This window comes from Lissotriton vulgaris, chromosome 7, assembly GCF_964263255.1.
Source record: "Lissotriton vulgaris chromosome 7, aLisVul1.2, whole genome shotgun sequence".
In the NCBI taxonomy this organism is placed as follows: Eukaryota; Metazoa; Chordata; class Amphibia; order Caudata; family Salamandridae; genus Lissotriton; species Lissotriton vulgaris.
In genome coordinates this window covers 1,476,949,804-1,476,971,893 of record NC_141695.1, presented here as the reverse complement: position 1 = coordinate 1,476,971,893, position 22,090 = coordinate 1,476,949,804, and the positions used below count along the sequence as shown (strand labels likewise).

Sequence of the window (22,090 nt, the reverse complement as noted above, 5' to 3'; positions counted from 1 at the left end):
TGTGTTTCATGCCATAAACGTTGAGCCAGCTCTGATTTAGAGAGCTCCATATATGAAGATACATCTTTGTTTCCTTCATTATTTCACTTTGCTTTATGCACAACTGGCATTTTACTTGTCCTACAGCTGGCACTCGAATACTGGCATTTTGAAAATACTACATAACTAGTCTTGAATGGGGAGTTATTATTTTCATTTGACATCTGACCTTGCTGCTTACTAGCATATTCCAACTTATATAAAACATCAAATAATTAGGCCCACTGTTTTTGCTTTCCTTCAAATTGGGCTTACTTACTGCTGTTCTTCCCTTTCAGTCTAATATCCTCTATGTAGTCTATTCACTCTATTGTTTTACTTAACTTCTTTAAACTTTCACATGATCTTTCTCAGGTTGTCTCCATGTCTACTAATTATTTTAACTTTTTATCATTAGTGTATTTTCTATGAATGCTTTAACTCATGCCCTCTGCTATATTTGTTTTCACTCAGGCACAAACACAGCCATCTTCATGTTTCACATGCACATAAAGCTCCTTCAACATTCCACTTTTTCCTTTTTGGCCTTCATGCTCTGTGGTGATCTTTCTGACCCAACATGTCTTTTAATTATCTTTCTTACCCATTATGGCTTTCAAATATCTTAACTCTGTTTGTGATATACAGCATATAATAGTTGTTCTCAGCCTTTTACCCTGTCTTTAAAATATGGTTCAGAGTTCACTTCATAGGACTTCCATTGATTCTGGGCCCCTGTTATCACATGTGTGAATCATTTTGAAAAATACATCTATTCAAGAAATACATCATAAGACCCTGTTGTCTTCTTCAGTCTAATTTCAGTCTCATTTTTATAAACTTTACCTATGATTTGTACAATTATTTTTTCTTGCAATTTTGATGAGGATTATTATAAAGGGAGTCTCTTTTCATTTTCAAAAATTACATTATACCAGCTTTCTTCCGAAGATAAGATTTTTATACACTACTAGCTTACCCGTCGCGCGTTGCTGCGATCTCAGAAGAAAGGAAATTCAAGGAAACTCGTTATGATAGCATTCAATTTACATTGTGTCATTGTTATTGTAACTTATTAATTTTAATATGGAAAACATTTCTAAGTGTGGCTTGAGCAGTGCGTCCTCGATTGGCTTCCAATCTTGATTCTGGTTACTCTCCTGTTTCATTCGAGCGGGCTTGAGCAGTTCGTAATTGATCGTTTTCCAATCTTTATTCTCGTTGCTCTCCTGTTTCATTCGAGCGGGCTTGAGCAGTGCGTAATCGATCGGTTTCCATTCTTGATTCTCGTTGCTTGTTCGTTTGAGAAGAACGGGCTTGAGCAGTGCGTACTCGATCGGCTTCCAATCTTCATTCTCGTTGCTCGTTTGTTTGAGAACTACGGGCTTGAGCAGTTTGTATTCGAACAGCTTTTAATCTTGCTTCCCGTTGCTCGTCTGTTTCTGAAGCTCGTAATGCCTTTTTCTTTCGTGCTTCTGATGTAGATTGACCAATTGATTTCCGTTTGGGTGTTATAACTGTCGACGATGCTCGCAAATTCGCTGTCTATTTCAGCATACGAAAGATTAATCAGAAGGTTTTCCGACGCGTGAGCTGGCCACATACAGTTGTCCATGTGAGAGGCATGGATTCTCCAAATCTAGTCCGCACACTTGCAGCGATTGTCCTTGTGCTTTGCTGATGGTCATTGCAAAAGCGAGTTGCACCGGAAACTGTAAACGTTCAGTATTGGAAAGATTATGAGGGCCCTTTGGGGCCGGGGGGCCGATATTTAGCGAATTTTTCTTTTTTTTTCTTTTTTGCCAGAAACCTTCGCAGGAGTGTACTCAACAACTTTTAACAATTTTATTTTGCCAGAATCCTTCGCGGGAGTGTGCTCAACAACTTCCCAAAGTTTCATGTCGATCGGATGAATGGTGTAGCAATGCATAAAGGACAAACAGACATACTTTAGTTTTTATGTTTATAGATTGTGTGTTAAGGTAGTAAATTGCAGTTTTTGCATTAATGATCATTACATATGTTGCAGTAAGCTTATAGCTAATGTTTTTTATATGGCACTTTGCACATTGCACTTTACCTTTTTTTGCATTGGCACTTTATATGGCCCACACCTGTACACTTTTCCTGACACTTTATATGCTCTACCCCTTTATCACAATGTGTATGGAGGTAGTGATATGCAGTTTTTTGCACTAATGATCATTGTATTTGGTGTAGTAAGCACATAGCAGACGTTTTTTCTGTATGACACTTTGTACATCGCACTTTACCTTTTTTGGTACTGGCACTTTACCCCATTTTCATAATGTGTATCGAGGTAATAAATTGCAGATTTTGCACTAATGATCATTGCATTTGCTGCAGTAGGCTGCAGTAGGCTTGTAGCTGATGTTTCTATATGGCACTCTGCACATTTCACTTTATCTTCTCAGGTACTGCATTTTTTGGGGTGTTTTCTGCATTAATGAATCTTGCATATTGTACTGTATATGTTTCTATTTATTGAATTATTGAAATATTGAAGTTCTTCTGTACTTTTGTATTGCGTACCTCCTAAGCTGATATTAGTTACTATGAATGCAAGCTAAGGGTTTCCAGAGGTAAGGTATATACTTCAAATATCCCGGGGTTAATATAATTGATAGGTCTTTTTGATAGAGATGAAGGGAGGTGGATGTGCTCCCGGGTGCCAATGCAAGGCACCTTGTTGTTGGAGGGAGGCTGTGGCGGTGAGGGAAGGGCAACCTCACTCCACAGACAGTTTGGGGTGGGCAGAGGGGAGGGGGAAGAGGGGTGTAGCATTGAAAAAAATGAGCGTATGGATAGCAGGCAGACTAGGAATGTTGGGCCGTTGACCAACATGATTAAACTTGGAGGCCAAGTTGAAATGGGCGGTGTCTCTGTCACAATGAACCTCGACTTGATTCTATTGTGAGATCTGGTACAAATGGAAGAGAGTTGGAAGAGAGAATATGACAGTCCTTTTTGATAAGTGCTATGTTTGGTCTGAGGGATGACACAATTGTTGAAGGTAATTTCATGTAATGTGAATGGCTTCTTGAACGCACAAAAAAGAAGAGCAATGTTAAAGTGGTTAGAATCTTTCTCCCCTCTGGTGATTTTCTTGCAGGAGACACATCTTAAATCTAACTCCCCCAACTTCACTCTCCCTAAGAAATATGCCCAAGCATACTTTGCCTCTGCCCAGGCAGCAGTGCGAGGAGTGGATATTCTTTTATATTTGGATTGGGAGGTGGGTAAGGTGATTTGGAACGAGGGAGCTAGGTGGTTGTGGATAGACCTCTTAGTTAATGGAATCACTGTCGTCGTGCTTAATTATTATGGTCGAATTGGCGATGACTGTGCGGCCCTGGAACAGGTATATGATCTGATGGTGGGTGCGCAGGGGTTGATAATTTTGGGGGAGATTTTAAATTAATACAAGATCTACGTTTTGATACCTCCAACAAGGGAAAAATGCAATTAAAACAGACAGGCTCTTAAAAATTATTAAAGATGATTTCGCTTTATTGGAGCCATGGCGGGTAGACCATCCAGGGGCCACTGAGTTTACGAGATTTAAAACAGCATCCCTTTTGGATTTCTTTTTGATAGTAATCTGCTCACAAGGGGGGATCCATTTTCGGATCACTCTTTAATGTCCTTAATATTACTCTTGCCCGCCCCCAGGAGAAAGAGTAATAGGTGGCATTTTGATAAAGTACTATAATCATATCAAAAATGAATCAATAAAACCCATGACTTTATAGGGTGGTTTTTCAAGGAGAATGTGAATACGGTGCCAGGTTTTATGGTATTGGAGGCTTGGGAGGCTTTTAAAGCCACGTTTAGGGGACGGGTGGTGGCATACAGAGCTAATCTTTATAAGTTAAGAAAACTTAAGATTCCTGAACTCCAGGATGCGGTGGAGCGGGTTAGGAGAGAACTTTCGGTGAGGTCAACTGGGGAACTGGAGGAAGAGACACTGCAGCAGGAACTATTAAGGGCTAAGGAGGAGCCGAAAAGTTTTTTTCTGCTTGAGGAAATTGCTGGAAGTAAAGCTGCTCGTCAAAAAGAGTACGAGGGAAGCCAGCATATTGGGAAATGTTTAGCTTGGTCCACAGAAACACAACAGAGCAAACAATCCATTCCTTAAATTAGAAATCTGAGTACTAGGTGCCTGGTGAAGGATAAAGACGGAATTGCCGAAATTTTTATATCACATTTCAGCATGATATATGCAGGAGTTCAGACAGTTGACCCTCAAGCTCTTGCAGATTATTTTACGACAGTCCACCTGCCTAAAGTCAATGAGGAGGACTGGATGCTTTTGAGTGAACTGATTACAATCACAGAATTAAGTGAAATCGTTAAAAAAAAGGGCAAATGGGAAGGTGAGTGGCAATGATGAGATCCCTATTGAAGTATATAAACTGTTTTAAAATGAACTCACCCCTTTCTTAGTATCACTGTACAACCAAGTTTCGGCTAGAACGGGGTTTTCTATCAGATTCAAGGAATCAGTGATGATCTCAATTCTAAAGAAGGATAAGGACCCTAAAGATCCAAGTTCTTATTGCCCAATAAATTTAGTAAATGTAGACTATAAGCTTCTCATGAAAATTTGGGCAAATAGAATTGTGGGCTGCGCGCATTACTTACTACATGCAGATACAACAGGGGTTTTGCCTCGGAGATCTATGGCTGCAAATACTTTGTATCTGATTCAGGCTATTGACCATTTTTCTGCAACAAAGGAGGCTGCAGCCATTTTAATGATGGATGCAGAAAAAGCTTTCGACCTGGTGGGCTGGCAGGCCGTCTTCTTTATTTTGGGAGAGTTTGGCTTTCCACTCCATCTGCTCGAGATGCTGGAGAGAATCTCTAGGGGAGCCATTGCAAACATTATTATAAATTCAGAGGAGGCGGGAGAGTTAGTAATAAGGTGGGGTACTTGGCAGGGATGCCCCCTCTCTCCCGTCTGTTCTCACTCTTTATTGAGCCATTAGCGATAGAAATCTGTTCTAACATACTAATCCAAGCACCCCTATTAGTTATGGCCAAAATAAAGCTGTTTGCTGATGATTTGATTCTGTACCTAAACCCAGAGAAATCAAACATTCAGAGAGAATTGGGAGAAATTCAGGCATTTACAGATTAGTGGGTTACAGGGTCAATCAATCTAAAGCGGAGCTTTTTTTATTTAAGGCACCAGGAATAGAGCTGCCGGAAAGGCTGACATTTTTACCTCTTAAACCCATTAGATATCTGGGCCTGTATGTAACCGTGGACTTCCTTTAACTTTTTCACCTAAATTATGGAAAAACACTAGACAAAATGAAAAGTCTGTTAGGAAGATGGGCATTGTTGCCGTTGTCAATAATAGGTCGAGTCTCTTTGATAAAAATGTTGATTCTTCCTTTATTGTTATTTTTATTTTTAAATCTGCCTTTAAAGATTCCAATCTTGTACTTTCTTTTTTTTATTTTTTTTAGTCCTCATCTCACCTTTAAGCACTATGCAAGGTGTTACAGCTGTATGATGGTCCTGGGCTCCCTCCGGCCAACTGCAATAGCTTAGGTCCCCAGACCAACTCCTTGTGCTGGAGTTTTAAGGTGTAATCATTGGACTGGGGGAGTTTTGCATTTTTTCAGTTTCTATACAATCTCAGATCTTTGCCCATATTGATAAAAGGGTGCCAAAGGTTGTCTGAGAGGTTACCAACGCTAGCAAGATCTAGGCGAGCCATAGCGAAGGCAGATTTCAACCAATCCTCCAGCCTTTGCCTGAAATGGAAAGATCCAATCTCGTACTTTAATGAAGTCGATAAGGTGTTTCAGGAGTTTATTTGGGCCAAGAAAAAATCTCGAATGAATTGATCTATTTTACAATTGGATATAGATCAGGGAGGTCGTGCAGTACCTCGTTTAGCTACTTATTACCAAGCTGCATTACTTAGCTTAACAACTCAGCTTCTGTCCCCTTTTTCGAAGTTTGATAATTTTTTATTTGATAATATGCTAAGGGAGAGTGCTATTAAGTTACCAGCATTCTTGTGCACTGCAAAGTTACCAAAAAAACAAGATATATGGTGGTGAATATAATACTAAGCTGCATTCAGCGATTTAACAACAATTATAATATTCCATCTTGCCCTCCATATTCCTCTCTTTAAGATTGTGAGGTATGGGACCTCAAACTCCCACAAAAAGGGGTAAAGCCTTATATTCTGTTGGGTTTTTGCACATTTTATAATGGTACTAATCAGATGACGTGGGAGGCTTTTGTGACACAATTTGGAATGCAGAGCTGTAACCTCTGGCTAAGTTTTAGGCAGATTTCATGCTTCCTCCGGACTAACTTCAGAGGAATCAGTGAGAGTACTAGAGTAATTTTAAAAGCTGCTTTTCAGTCATACTTATCGGGCATTGGCAACTGGTATAAGGTATTACAACAGGAGAAGAACGAGAACCTCATTGTATTAATGCGCCCAAAAATCGCTCAGGAAAGTAACTGCAGGTTTAGTAGACCAGAATGGCTACGAGTCTGTGAGTTTGGCCACAGGGCATTGAGAGCGGACAATTTTCGAAGAATGTCCTTCATCTCTATATGGGTGGCCTATTACGCTCCCTCCAGGCTCCACAAATGGTACCCCATGCTACCGAATGATTATTTCAGATGCAATCTGCCTGAGGCAGGGGACTGGACACATATATTTTTCACTTGTCTGAGACTACTAAATTTTTGGGATGAGGTTTTTAGGTTTATCAGTAAATGTGTTTTATTAGATATCCTTCCATGTGCATTGCTGGTGCTATTTGGCTTCTCCTATGTAATTGATCAGCTCTCATTATACAAGCAATTTTTCATTTCCCTAGCCATAGCAGTAGCCAGATCTTTAATTTTACAAAATGGGAGATCCCAGAAATTACCTACAATGTCCCTGTGGATACACAAGATGGAGAGGACTTACAAATTTGAGGAGGCCTACGCAAAGAGAATTGGGGAGGTGCAGAGATTTGGGCTGACATGGAAGGTCTATGTTGCAATCACACACATAAATGATACTATGTGATTTCATTTGGGATTTTTTTCAGGCGAAGATTGTAATCATATAGGTTATTAAGCTAGGGTTCATATGTTATCACAGATTTGACGTTTAGAATGCTGTTTTTTTGTACAGCATGTAAAATGGAGCATGAATTTACGTCTTCTTTTACTGTATATTTTAAATGTGAGACTTAGGGCCAGATGAAGGTCGCCCAATACCGGTCGGTAACGGCCGAAATTACCGAATTTCGGCCGTTACCGACCGGTATTGGGCTTTCCTGATGTAGGTGGCATTTTTTAAGGATTCGCCATTTTACTGAATCGGTAATTTAAGGATTCGGTAAAATACCGAATTCTTAACATATCGATTCGGTAAAATACTGAATCCAGGATGTAGAAAGCACTCAAGTTAGTGCATTCCTCAGTTAAGGATTCATTATTTACCACCAACTAGAAGTTGGTGGTAAAGAATGAAAACCTTTGAAAAAGCATTTTTTTTTTGCTTTTCCAACAGTGCCATGTTCCAGATATACATGACCTTAGGGCATATATGTCAATTACCGATTCTGTAATTGGCATTCATTCCTATGGGCCTGGAGGCCCATAGGAATGAATGCCAATTACCGATTCAGTAATTACCGAAACTTATCGATTCGGTAATTTTTTCGGAAAAATTACCTACACCCCATTTGCATGTTCTTAAATACCGAATCGGTATGATTCGGTATTTAAGAATCGGTAATCTGGGATTACCCACATCTGGCCCTAAGTATGCAATAGGTTTTCTCTTCGTTGCCTCTTAGTATATTTTGTGGATCATATTTATCATGTACTGGGGGCGCTAGAGGGCGCGCTTGCGGAATGGCTGCCTAGACCTGCAGCTCCCGCTCCTTGGATATTGATCCTACATCGATCTGCTGCCACGGGGGGCCGTGTGACCCCCAGAAACCCGGTCACCGCATCACGAGAGTGCTCCCTGCACTCGACCGAAGTTTGGAGCGGCTGAGAGGCTCGGAGCCGGAGATACGGGCTCCCGAAGATTGCCCGACACCTGCCCTGGAGCGCACTGGGGAGAGACCCCGGCCACCGCAGCTACGCGACCCCGGGGCCCGCCACGAGGCAACCGGGCCGCACGGACACATTGCCTGCTTCGCTCCTCCGAGCCGGACCACGGTGCAGGCCGAGAGAGAAAGCGGCGCTTCCCATCCTGCGCTTGGATTCATCCTGAGCGCAGCTTTGCCGACACGCTACACGACCTGCCTCCAGCGAGACGTCTGGTGCCCAGCCGGCGGCCGTGCCTGTCCCCGGAGCCGCGGCGGACCCGGAGCTGCGTGCGCTGCCTGCCGGTCCCGGCTTCAGCGGTAAGAAAGCGGGGCTGCTGAGACGGAGTGGAGTCCCCGTGCTACTAGCAGCGCTCCTTGCTCACGAATCGCCACAGATCCTTCAGACACTGGCAGCGGGGACAACAGCGATCGAGAGGCCTGACTGCCCTTCCCCCAAAGGGCTACCTGGTGGGCTGCATTGCGTGTTGTAACGGCTGGCGAAGCGCCCCCCCCTGGAATTGGCCCGAAGGCTTGGCGCAAAGACTGGCGCTTCGACGCCCACGCTATCTGGCTGGTACCTGGGGCTGCTGCTGGATGCGCGGCGGGCGTCTGCTGCCATAGGACAATTGCTGGCCGCGTGGCGCTGCCTGTGTCACTGCGCGCGCTTTGAATCGCTGCTGGGCTCCAGCCTTTGAGTCACCCCTGATACGCAGCCGGTTGCTGACCGCCCGCTTGGCTACTACTATCCTTGCTATTCTATCTGGACCCTCACTTGTTTGGAGGTACCGCCATGGGGCGTCCCGACGCTCGCCAGCCCAAACTAAGCTTTGATAGCACTCGCAAGGGCCACACATCGACGCAGACGCGCCAGGGTCCCAGTGAGCCACCCCCGCAGCCTGCCCCGCCTGATGCCCCTGCTGCGGATATCGCCAGCCTTCTACAGGAAATGCGGCAGGGTTTCGCTACCGTGGTAGAGAAGGTGGATGGAGTCACGGCCCGGCTGGACGCCTTGGTCCATAAAGTGGATTGCCATGAGGAACGCCTTACGACTGCGGAGCAAAGGATCTCCGACAACACCGACGCCGCCGCGACCCACGCAACACAGTTAGCGAGAATGGATAACCTCCTCCGTGTAATTGCGGCAAAGAATGAGGACTTAGAAGCGCGAAGCCGCCGCAATAACATTCGCATTACCAATGTGCCGGAATCCACTGCCACAGGCAGAATGGAACTCTATGTGGAGAAATTGCTCAAGGGCTCAATCGGGGAGGACGCCTTCTCCTCACAGTTCATAGTGGAGAGGGCTCACCGATCACTGGCACCTATGCCCCAGCCTGGCCTACCACCGAGACCCATAATCGCTCGACTTCTGAATTACCGGGACCGCGACACGGCCCTTCGAGCAGCCCGGACACAGAGATCACTGAGGTATGAAGGCATCACCTTTTCCATCTATCCTGATTTTACACCAATGGTTCAGGATGAGAGGCGCAAATTCCTTCCAATAAAAAAGAAACTGCGTGAAGCCCAGATAGACTATGCACTTTTATATCCGGCAAAGTTGAGGGTTACTCATCAGGGCAAACAACGCTTCTTCACCAACCCGCAGAAAGCCGAAGATTACTTCAAATCCATCCGGAGGGCACGCAGGGGCGACCAGGCACCTGAGGACGACCTGGAGATCGATGACCTGCCTCCTGAACGCCAAGAGGATTAACTGCCTTCATGACCTTCGACATTTGGCAAAAACGTACTTATTTACTGGTCGGTGCTGACTCACCATTTGGTGGATAGGCAGAATCACGTGGATCGGACTTACTGGACATCGCACCCCCTGTGGTAACGTATACCAAGGACCGCTTTCTTGGCCCTAGCCTCCACCAAGGGCGGTACAGACTGGAGCTATGGGCCGGATAGTGGCAGCGCGCACCTTTAGATGTTCCCTAGTTGGGTGTTCCCCGCTGAACAATTGTATGTTTGGCTTTTTGCCACTCTGAAGTTGGGGGGGAGGGGTATGAGGGGGGGATGTTCTTGGGGATTTCATGGCTTCTGGCATGTTTGGGATGCTGGGGTGGGTGGGGGGGGTTCGGACGTTATGAGGTTACTATTGCATGGACGGTGTTTGCATATGCTGATGTGGTGTGGGGCTTGGCGCTACTGGTGCGGATGTGACTCCATGCTTTGGCCCGCTTGGGCGCCTTCTTCTTTAATGTCAATGTGCTTATGGCTGCGGTGAACTCGACTGCGCGATTAACATGTCTTTCATGGAATGTTCGGGGGTTGAACGATGCTCGGAAATGCAGGAATGTTATCGCCTACTTGAATAGACACCATGTACAAATAGCTCTACTACAAGAGACACACTTGCCCGTGCGCAGGGACGCCCCGTTTGGACAGAAATGGGCGGGTACCCGTGCTTTTTCCTCCTATTCGTCTTATGCCAGAGGAGTGGCGATACTAGTCGCCCGAGGTGTACCTTTCTTTCACATGGGAGAAGTGGCGGACAAGGAGGGGAGATATGTTTTGTTGTGGGGGAGAATGGGGCATGACACTTATCTATTTGTCTCAATGTACGCACCGAATATTGACTCACCTGGTTTCTTTTCCACACTGTGGGGCAAGATTGTTTCCATCGGGGCAAGACACATCATCTGGGGTGGTGATTTTAATCTGGCCTTGGTACCCTCCCTAGATAGGGCGGATGGTGTTAATTCTTACAAGCCCCGAGCTAGGGAGGTTTTGGAGGGAGTAATGGAGGAGGGTGGACTATTTGACGCCTGGCGACAGCTACATCCCCACGGGCGGGAGGGCACGCACTTTACACATCACACCGGAACCTGGGCACGCTTGGATTACTTTTTGGTAACCCGGGACGTCACTGGGGAACTGTTAGAGGCCGACCATCTGCCCAGGACCTATTCAGATCACAGCCCTGTTAGACTACGGTTCCGGACTCCTGGGTGGGATAGTCCAAGACCGCAATGGAGGCTGAGCCCCGATACGCTCCTTGATGAGCTTTTTCGCACGGAGTTGGGCGAGGAGATCAGGGACTTCTTTCCTAGAAACAAGGGCTCAGTAGAATCAGTGGAACACATATGGGAGGCCTTCAAAGTCACTATTCGGGGATTCTGCATCTCTAAGAGCCATGGGGTCCTGCGGGATATTCTGCGTACCATTACCACATTGGAAAAAGAGTTGCATGCACTAGAGCTCCAAATGGTGGCGAGCGATGACCCACTCCTACGGGTGACCTTTAGGGACACACTATCCAAGTATGAGGAGGAGGCTGCAAGGGAGGCGAAATACCGGGGCAAACACTGGGTGGCCCGGAAATACTGCGAGGGGGATAGGCCTGGGAAAGTGCTAGCCTCACTCACGCGCGCGCCACGTGAACACAACACCATATTAGAACTTATTGATGAGGATGGCACTGTCACTAGAGAGTCAGATGGGATACTGACTGCATTCACAACGCACTACTCGACACTATATACCTCAAAGGCAGAAGCTGATGCTCCATACGCTGACTATATGAACGACGTGGCGCTATGCTGGCTTAGCGACGGTGACAGGGAGTTCCTGGCGGCTCCTTTTGAACTCGAGGAAGTTCGCGAGGCCATTATGTCCCTACAGAATGGGAAGGCCCCAGGGCTCGATGGCATCCCAGCCGAATTTTACAAAGCTTATATTGATATTATGGCACCCGTGCTTAACGAAGTCTTCACTGAATCGTTAGCTGGCGGTAGGCTACCTCGATCTATGCGTGAAGTGGTTATCACCTCCCTTCTGAAACCTGGCAAGGCCCCTACTTCCTGTGACTCTTACCGCCCACTCTCCCTTCTAAATTGTGATGTGAAGATCCTTGCTAAGGTTCTCGCCACGAGACTATCACTGCTAATGACTAGACTCGTCCTGCCCGACCAATCTGGCTTCGTAGCAGGCAGATCCACCTCCCATAATCTACGCACCCTGTTTTCTTTGCTACGCTCTGTCCACCCTGATGTCCCAGTGGCGGCTGTGTTCCTTGACGCCACCAAGGCGTTCGACTCCGTCGAGTGGCCTTACCTCTTCTCGGTTCTGGGACGCATGGGGTTCCCTACACTGTTCTTGGCCTGGGTGCGCCTCCTATACACGGATCCCACGGCGAAAGTACTGATCAATGGGAAGCTATCGCCACCTGTCAGTCTTACTAGAGGCACTCGCCAGGGATGCCCGCTCTCACCCCTATTGTTTGCAATCGCGGTCGAACCACTAGCGTGCCGCCTCCGCCAATTACACCGGGAGGGAGCGATTCAATGCTTGCAGCGGCAAATTGATGTATCCCTCTATGCGGATGACATCACACTATATGTCATGTACCCGGAACTACACCTTAACCCCCTGCTCCGCGAATTCGTCCTGTTCGGGGGGCTATCAGGCGTTCATATTAACTGGGCCAAGTCACATTTTTTTCCCCTTACTGATGCGGTGACTGTTTTCCCATTAGATTATCCGTTGGTGTGGTGCAAAGACGATCTTCGTTATTTGGGGATCCGCGTCGCACGGGATAAAGATGAGACGCTTCGCTCCAATTATGGAGTGGCTATAACCAAACTGGCCGCTTCTGTCGACAGGTGGATCACGATGCCACTCTCCATGGCTGGCAGAGCCTCCCTTATTAAAATGGTGATATTACCCCGCTTTTTGTACTTTTTCCTAAACATCCCATATTATCCAGGGGCTTTCTTCTTCAGGACACTTCGCGCCGAACTACGCAGACTTTTTTGGGGTGGCAAATCTCCCCGGCTAAAGTGGTCCACGTTGACCCTTCCCTACGACCAGGGTGGCTTCGACATCCCAGATTTCGAGGCATACTACCTGTGCGCACAAGCGCATTTTGCCTACCATTGGATGGCTCCTACCCCCTTCATGCCTCACGTAGCAGTGGAGGATTGGATAGCACACCCACTTCCGTTGAACGGTCTGATGCATTGTCCCGAGACTTCCATCCCTACAGCGAACACCTTGGTCTCCTGCACCCTGGACGCGTGGCGGCGAATCGCCCAGCGACTCCTCTGCGCGATGCCCTACTCTCCTAAGCTTCCTCTGACCTATCACCCAAAACTTACCTTGCTGTCGGAAATTGGGTTTCGCCAGCTCTGTAACAAACTGCACATTTCCTTTTGGGGTGACCTGTTCCACAACGGAACTTTCAAAACGACGGATCTCTTCTTCCAATCGCATGCCCACTCGCCCCTCGAGCTGTTTTACTATATTCGATTGCGCGCGGGGATGCGAGACATCCTTCCGGATTACCCTACTGAACCTGTGCCCTTGCCTCCGCTACACCATCTCCTAGAATCTCAAGATGGGGCCCATCTGGTCTCTGGGCTCTACCGCCAATGTCGAAGAGCTGCCCCCCTATCGGTCTCTGCTGCCAGATTGCGCTGGTCAGCGGAACTGGACACAGAGGTCTCGGACGATCAGTGGCAATACTGCTGCGCATTGACTTCCCGCATCTCTGCCAGTTGCAGATTGAAAATAATACATTATAAATACTTGCAGAGGGTCTACTACACCCCGGCCCGGAAACACAGATTCGGGCTGGCCGATAGTGACCGCTGTGAACGCTGCCGCGCAGAACACGCTGACTTTCTCCACTTAGCATGGTCCTGCCCCCAGATTGCTGACTACTGGCGACAAGTCATCGGGGCTGTTGTGCAGATGGTGGATGAGGAGATCCCCGCGGACCCCTTGGTGGCCATCCTTGGATACACGAAGCACATATCCAAGGAAAGCAGAAAATTCGTCGATATAGCGTTCCTCCTAGCCAAGCGACGTGTCGCCTGCCGCTGGAGCAGAGGCAGAGCGCCTAAGTTCAAGGATTGGCTAACTGACTTAACATATTGCCAGGATCAGCATAACACTTTTTCGGAATTATTGCCTCTCACGAGCAGACCTAGGAATATCTGGGACCCACTGGTACACTACCTGCTCAAACGCTCGGATGATGACACAACGTCAGGCGATGGGCTCACTGCCTCCCAATCCCATTAGCACTATTGTTCACCTTATTGCTACCTGGCTATACATGACACACGCTGTTTTCCTCCATCTATGGGACCCCTGTGCCCCTGCAGTCTCCTCGTGGAAGGTGTAGCACTGGCCTCCACGGTACAGCCCCCCTCGCCTCCCCCCTCCTGCGACCGTCCTCCCCTTCCGACGCGCCACTGGACGTCCCCCCCCTCCTCCGGAGGGTGCTGTCCTGCATACCACTAGCAGCTCTGCACTTTCGCCCCACGGACTACCGATGCCTTAGGTCCTTGAATTCTGGACATTCACCGCCCCACGCACCAGCGCCTGGCGGTACCACCACACTACACCACTATCATACATTGTAATCGCATTGTAATGCACCACTTCACACACGTAACCTCGTTGAAAAGTTGGGGTTTTCTCTTTTTCTTTTTCTTGTTCTACTCGTTACAAAAAATTAGGAGTGAGATTCTCATCTTGCTCACACAAAACCTGTTCGGCTGCAGTACATCCTTCCTTGGCCTGCCCCGCCGGACAGCGCTGTACGAAGCCTTTTCCTTGTAACGTGCCGCCGGGCCCCCGGGATGCCGGCTACAAGGCTGTGTATTGTTGCTCCACTATTGCTGCCGGCCTCCGGGTTGTAGGCACCTCAAGCTGTGTATCCTTATGTGCTCTTATCAATAAAGCAGTTTTGAACACCAAAAAAAAAAAAAAAAAAAAAAATATTTATCATGTACTAATGGAGTATGAATTTTGTTAAACTTATTGTCTATTTATTTTATGTGATTGGAGAGTCTGCAAATTTGTCTGTGCTATGTTTGTTTTCTACGCTCAATAAAAAAAACCCACTATGTTGTCCATTTTGAAAGAACACTATTTATTCAACATTTCTTAGTACTAGTATGCTCTGACTTAATTTCATAGTTTCTGTTCTCTATGTCATCATCATATTTAACAGCCAGTTTAACCAAGGCTGTGACTTCTTCCCACAGGACTGTGAGGGAAGACACAGGAAGCCAGTGAAGTCTCGTATGAAGATAGATGCTGGGCAGATTCTGGCTGTTAGTTCCAGTGTTGTTACACCTTCCCAGCAGAGCAGCCTCGAATATAGCATGCAAATGAAAGGTAAGGCTGGAGTGGATAATACAGGGTTTTCAAGAACTAGGTAAGCATAGATAAAGTATATGGAATAAAGCATTTTGATGCACACTCTGTGACAGCTGCAAGGATTTAAAGTGTGTTATTGAAGTCATGAAGTAATGTAACATTGGGCAAATGTTTGGTTGCATTTTTGTAGAGTGCAAGAAAAATTGAAACGTAATTTATGAAATGCAATCACAGTTAATGAGAGAGTTTTCCAAAGATTCTTCTTCCTGAGGAAAAATAAATGGACATTGACGGATAAGGTTGTTCGGCAACAAGAATTAGACACATCAAGTGCACCCTGGAAGAAAAACCCTAGTAATATCGGGGGTAGTTATAAAATATAAAACTACGGCAGTAGAGTGCTACAGATCAGAACATGATATACACAGGCAGTGTAAAATGGTAGGAAGATTGTGAAGAGGTGTTTTTTGGGACTTTGCCTGAAATGTACCAACAAAGAAGTAATTCGAGGGTGGTCCTTCCAGAGTCTCAGTCCCAATGCAGGCAAAATATGTTGCTGTGTTCTGTCTGTAAAATGATTTTTAGATTTCCGGCCTTGATGGGAATGTGCGCCTAGCAGTGCCTGAGTTTCCAGGCACATAGAGTTTAGTGCATGCTTGTCATATTTTCATATGTATCCAAGATGAATGCAGTACAATTCACACAGTATTTTTTGAAGTTGTTTCTATCCAAGAAAGTGACCCAATTTAGTTATTTCAGGAGATATGAGCCTAAACTTTATTTGGCTGGTGATTAGACACGTTTTATGAAGAAGGACTGTGGTGATCTGTATTACGCAACACTGGTGACCTGTATTATGCAATACCTATTGGAACTCCATTGATGTCACCTGTGGGTTCTTCATGTACTGTGCATTCTCTCCCAGTGTTCCCTGTTTGGCAGTTGCAGCTGCCCTGTCTCCCCTTCATGCTGGACGGCTCTCTTTTTCTGAATAAATCTCCAATTGAAGTTCCTGCTTCCGCCTCATCTTTACATTGGCGACTGAGGATGGTCAGCTGTTATTCAGCTGCCACTGCTACCTACAATTCAACTTCATCAAGCTAAGCGGTTTGATTTTATGAACATTATCTTCAACCCATTTCCATGTGAGTACAAACATTATTTTCTACGCGCTGTTCTCTTCTAAATCTACAATCTACCGAGAGCCGTCCCAGCTGCCAGTCTCCTTTGTTACAAATTGCTGGCTATCGTCAGTTTCGAGCTTTGCTACGTGCCATGCAGCGCACCTTCAAACTGTTCATTCGCTTCTATTTTGCTGACTGACTTTGCTCTTACCGGCACCACGCGCTGCTTCATTCCTGCACCGTGTGTGTTCTCACCGCCCAAGCGCTACCTGCGATCGTCCATTACATCCTTGGCGTTTTTTCTCACCGCTTGTTGTTCCTCACACAAGCCACGCCGTGTAATGATGACGTAATCGAATTGTCATCTCCGCCCAGCGCCAGCACGCACTCTGTTGCCCACAGCAACCTGCACGTCGAGACGCTTCTCCTCCGTGTCAATCACCCCACGACGCTCTTCCGCATCTTCAGCGCCCTACGTCACAAAGGCTTCGCGTCAGTTTCAATCCTGGCTGCTTCTTCTGAGATTTTTTCCGCTTGACGCTCGCAGCTCCTTCTTCACTCTATCACGCTGATGTGCACAGCTCAAGCACACAGCTAATTTTTCTTTTAAAAAAAAGAAGAGAAGAACACCTACATTTTCGCGCTAATGCACACAGTTCAAGCACACAGCTAATTTTTCTTCAAAAAAAAAGAAAAGAACATCTACATTTTCGCGCTGATGCGCACAGCCTATACTAGATCATACCTTCTACACCAATATTTATATGCCCAAGTATTCAATCTCTGCACGCTGACGTGCACAGCTCTTCAATCCTTGCACGCTGACGTGCACAGCTCTTCAATACTTGCACACTGACGTGCACAGCACGCTGACGTGCACAGCTTCTGCTTACTTTTTTTTTTTCTCTCTCAATATACTGATGTGCACAGTATCTACTCGCTGACGTGCACAGCTTCTCAGCACTGCATCTACTCGCTGATGTGCACAGCTTTAGCACATCATATGTACTCGCTGATTTTTTTTTCTGCTCTTAACAAAGTTCACTTGCTCATTTACACTACCATATTTACAAGGATTTTTTTTTTCTTTTGGTTATCATAAAATTTCACTGTTATTTTACTGTTTACTTCCTTGCACTTTTTTTTTTTTTCTTACATAGGAAAAAATAGAAGATCTTGCCATGCAAAACGTATCTCCCCCTGCTCCTTTTCTTCAGACTCCTGGAGATCCTCCCCTGGAATGGAAGCTTTGGTTGAGATCTTTCATGGCCTACCTAGGAGCAATCGACGGTCTTAGGTACCGTGCTGAAAGGAAGAAGAGTCTAATGTACTATCATCTTGGTGTAGAAGGGCAAAATGTTTTTGATCATCTCCCAATTTATGTTCCACCCACTGGAGAAACCCCTGATGAATTTGAGATAGCCATAGCCAAATTAGACAAGTACTTTGTTAAGACTAAAAACATGGTTGTACACCGCTACAAATTTTTCACCAGAGCTCAAAAACCCGAAGAAAGCATTGACACCTTTGTTACTGCTTTAAAAATACTTGCGTCTAAATGCGAATTTGACAATTTCACCTCTCAATTAATTAGAGATCAACTTGTTGCTCGCTGTTCCTGTAAACAAATCCAAGGGAAATTACTGTCCTGCAAAGATCCTTCTCTCGACAAGGCTATCGACATAGCCAAAAGTATTGAAACATCTTTAGAAGACTCCAAACAATTAGAAGTTTCTCTTTCTAACACTTCCATTTCTGGTGCTGTTTCCACTAGGTTGCCTCCTCCCACCAAGACTCCTAATTTCACTCCTCGTGACTCTCGTGGTTATTTCAAAAGAATGGGAAACACTAGTTTTAGAAGACCTTTTACTCCTAATAGACAATTCAGCCAAAGTACTTTCTGTTATAGATGTGGCTCCTCTTACCATGCTTCCAATTTTAAGAATTGTCCTGCTGCCAATCAACAATGTACTCAGTGTGGAAAAAATTGTCATTTTTCTAGGGTCTGCATGAGGGGTAGAAGAGGCAATGTACGTAGTGTCATGTGTGAAAATGATTTCTCTCAAGATTTTAACCCCCTTGAGTTTTTGTCTGAACATTCTGAACATTCTGAATGTGATGTGACCAATCAGGAATATGTTGTTGTAGTGAAAGACAATGATACTCTCAGTCGTACGTTTCTTGTCCCTGATCCTGAAGTCGATGCCACTATTGATAATCACCATATCCTACTACTGGTCGATACAGGTGCTCGTATCACTATTGTTTCCTATGAGAAATATTCTCACCTTTGGCAAAATAAATGTTTACTTCCTCCTGATGTCCTTTCTGTTGCCTTTGAAGGAAGCAGAATCAACCTTCTAGGTTATTTCTTGGCCGAAATCTCAATTTTCGGCAAATCCATCAAGGGGAAGGTCTATGTTGCCAAACGTGGTATCAATGTCCTAGGACTCATACATCAGGCAGAATTTGGTATCACCATTAAACCTGGTTTACCTAACCCTGTATTCATTGAAGGATGCAATCTCTCCCCTGCATCCTCTACCCCTGTTTGCAACATCTTCAATAGTGAATTCTGGGAGCACAAATATAAAAATATTTTTGAAGATCGCTTAGGCAAGATTACCAATTTTCAACACTTCATCAAGGTCAAAGATGGTGTTTCTCCTATTAAACACAAGCTTAGGAATGTCCCCCTCAGTATTAGAGAAGACCTGTCCAAACACCTTAAGTCATTATGCGAGCAAGAGATCATCGAAAAGGTAGAATCCACATTATGGCTTTCTCCCATCGTTCTTGCCAGAAAACGGTCTGGCGATCTCAGGATGTGTGTGGACTTACGCAGTCTCAATGAAGCTATCTGGGTCGATGGCTTTCCCCTTCCTCGCATTGAGGATTTGATAGCTAAAGTGGGTTCATCCACTTGGTTTTCTAAACTTGATTTAAAGGCGGCTTACCACCAAATTGAGTTACATCCCCTCTCTCGTCATCTCACGGCTTTTGTAACTCCTGATGGAGTTTTTCAGTTTCGCCGTCTACCCTTTGGGTTGGCGTCTGCCGCCGCTGTTTTCCAGCGTATCATGTCTGAAATGTTTGAGGAACTCTCTAATGTTGTTGTCTTCCAGGATGACATTCTTATCTTCACTCAAACTGAACATGAACACAACTTGGTCATTGACAACGTTTTCAACATCTTGGAAAAAAGAGGTGTAACCCTTCAAAAGAGCAAATGTGTATTCAAAACCAGAGAAGTGGAATACCTTGGCCATACCATTTCTGAATGTGGTATTAAACCCAGGCCAGGTCTAGTCAAGAGTATTATTGAGGCTCCTGCCCCCTCCAACAAAGAACAGCTTCTGTCCTTTCTCGGTCTTTGTGAGTTCTACTCCAAATTCATGAGAGACTACGCCAAGACCACTGAATGCTTTAGACTCCTACTCAAAAAAGGTGCCACCTTCAGCTGGTCTGATGAGTGTGAAAAAGGCTTCCAGCTCATCAAAGAACATATCACCAAAGCTCCCGCTCTTCAACCTTTCAATGGGAACAGAGAAACTTTTGTCACTGTTGACGCCTGTGAATATGGCCTTGGGGCTGTTCTCTCACAAATGGCCCATGGTAAAGAATTTACTGTGGGGTTTGCCTCCAGGACTCTTCGTCCTGTCGAGCGTAAGTATTCTGTTATTGAAAAGGAACTGCTGGCCTGTGCTTGGAGTGTTGAAAAGTTTAAATCCTACTTATGGGGCAGACCATTTGTCCTTCAAACTGATCATCGACCTCTCGTAGACATCCTATCCGGCAGAAACGTCAAACGCACAACCGCACGTTTGGCTAGACTCTCCACCAAACTGTTAGAATTCAACTTTAAAGCTATCTACATTCCTGGGGGCAAGAACAAACGTGCTGACTGTCTTTCCAGGTTACCCATACAAGAGCCTAGCGAAAATGAGTGGGAAACAGAGATTGAAGAGTGTTTTGTAGCCAACATTTCTCAAATTTCCATTTCTTTCGCTGAGAATGATTGGGTTAATGCTGTTGAGAATGATGCTGTACTTAGGGATGTTGTCTCCTTCATTCAGAAAGGTTGGCCCAAAGAAAAATCCCTTTTTCCCTGTCTCCCCTTCATGCTGGACGGCTCTCTTTTCCTGAATAAATCTCCAATTGAAGTTCCTGCTTCCGCCTCATCTTTACAAGGACTTTACTACATATCATAGAGTCAATGAGGACTCTATGAGCCATGTGATTAGTCACTACCTCTGCCAAGTTGTGGTATGTAGAGGGTCTTGACTGTGGCTGGATGTTCCTAAGAAGGAGGTATGGCTTGTTTTGCACAACAATGTAAGTAATGGAGGAACAATTATCTTTGTGTTTATTTTTTAAATCTTGATACGGTCCTTCATGGACGGAGAGGAGTCCTTTTTTTAAAAAAATTTTTTTTATAAACTTTATTTTTATTGCAGAATTAGAAAATATACAACCATTTGTTCTCGGTGTCCTGCCATTAAAAAAAAAATGCCCCGTTTCTTATTATGCATCAAGCACAACACAGCCATTTGGTCCACATCTCGGAGGCTGGGCGGCGACAGCATGTCAGAGTCATACTTGGTGATTCCAGAGTGAAACCGCAAACTCTGCTAACAGGATCATCTAGTATCTGCTTTTCTTTATTTTCCCATCCCTGAGCTCCCTCAAATAACCAGTCCTACAATTCGAGTAATGTATATTGATGGTATTACTAGCGTAACATCGCAGCCTAGTGCCAATCCCCTATTCCCCTATAGCAACCCTCATTGTAAAACCAACTCAATTACCCCCTACTCAGGAGGGAGAGGCTAGTCCGATTGTACCATCCCAAGATCCACATATTCAAATCTAAGGGGTCATCCCCACCTATAATAACAGTAGGAACCCCCAGTACCCCAACTAAACCCTCCCCCCCCGAACCGCTGCTGGTGTGGGCCCTTGTTCAGTATCTTAACACCCAAAAGGAAGAGACCTGTAGGATCGCAACTTCTCCTTCTTTACCCTACATGGAACTACATTCAGAACACTCCTACCTTAGTCCTCCGCCGGCGCCAGATTGTCACCTAATGTTCTCACTAGTTCTGCCCATGCGCGTGCCATCTCTAGACTCTTCTCATTAGCTGTAAGGGCTGCCTGGCGTAGTCTGATCGTGCTCTCAGTACGGGCTCACTTTTGGAGTTCATTCGCCCACCATCTACTAGAGGGACCCTCCTTGGATTTCCAATGCCAGGTTATTTCCCTATGGGCCAAAATAAGACCTAGATCAATGAATTTACTAGTTATCTTGGTTGTTTTTGTGTGAGGAAACCAGAGCAATAAACAAGTCGCCATGTCATAATCCACTCGCCTATCAGTAACTTCGTTGAGAAGCGCTCCCACTTCAGACCAATAGGGCCCTAAGTTCGGACATTCCCACATCATGTGGTCTAGTTCCACATCAGGCGTCAAGCACCTAGGACACGCCGCGTCCTGCACGTGGAAATATTTCTGGATCTTCCCCGGAGTGAGGTAAGCTCTGTGCACTATAAAAAAGTGTACTTGCTGAAACCGTGCAATTCTGCACCCCTTCTAGGTCCTCGTCATGATACGACCCCATGTTGTGTCCGGGATGGGCTTCCCTACACTCTTCTCCCATTTCTGTTTGAGAGCCGTCAGGGGCTCCAGACCCTCATGTAACATTTGGGAATGTAGGCAGGTGACTGCCTTGAA

The 22,090-nt window shown here is 45.6% G+C and overlaps 1 protein-coding gene across 1 annotated transcript in view; it reads left to right on the top strand.

The window, feature by feature from the left end:
- Positions 1–22,090, top strand: part of LOC147705833 (ubiquitin carboxyl-terminal hydrolase CYLD-like) — a 199,882-nt gene that overhangs the window by 9,474 nt on the left and 168,318 nt on the right. The window contains exon 2 of the mRNA XM_086932277.1: positions 15,122–15,254. Coding sequence (XP_086788403.1) covers positions 15,122–15,254 — 133 coding nt within the window. The remainder of the gene's footprint in view (positions 1–15,121; positions 15,255–22,090) is intronic.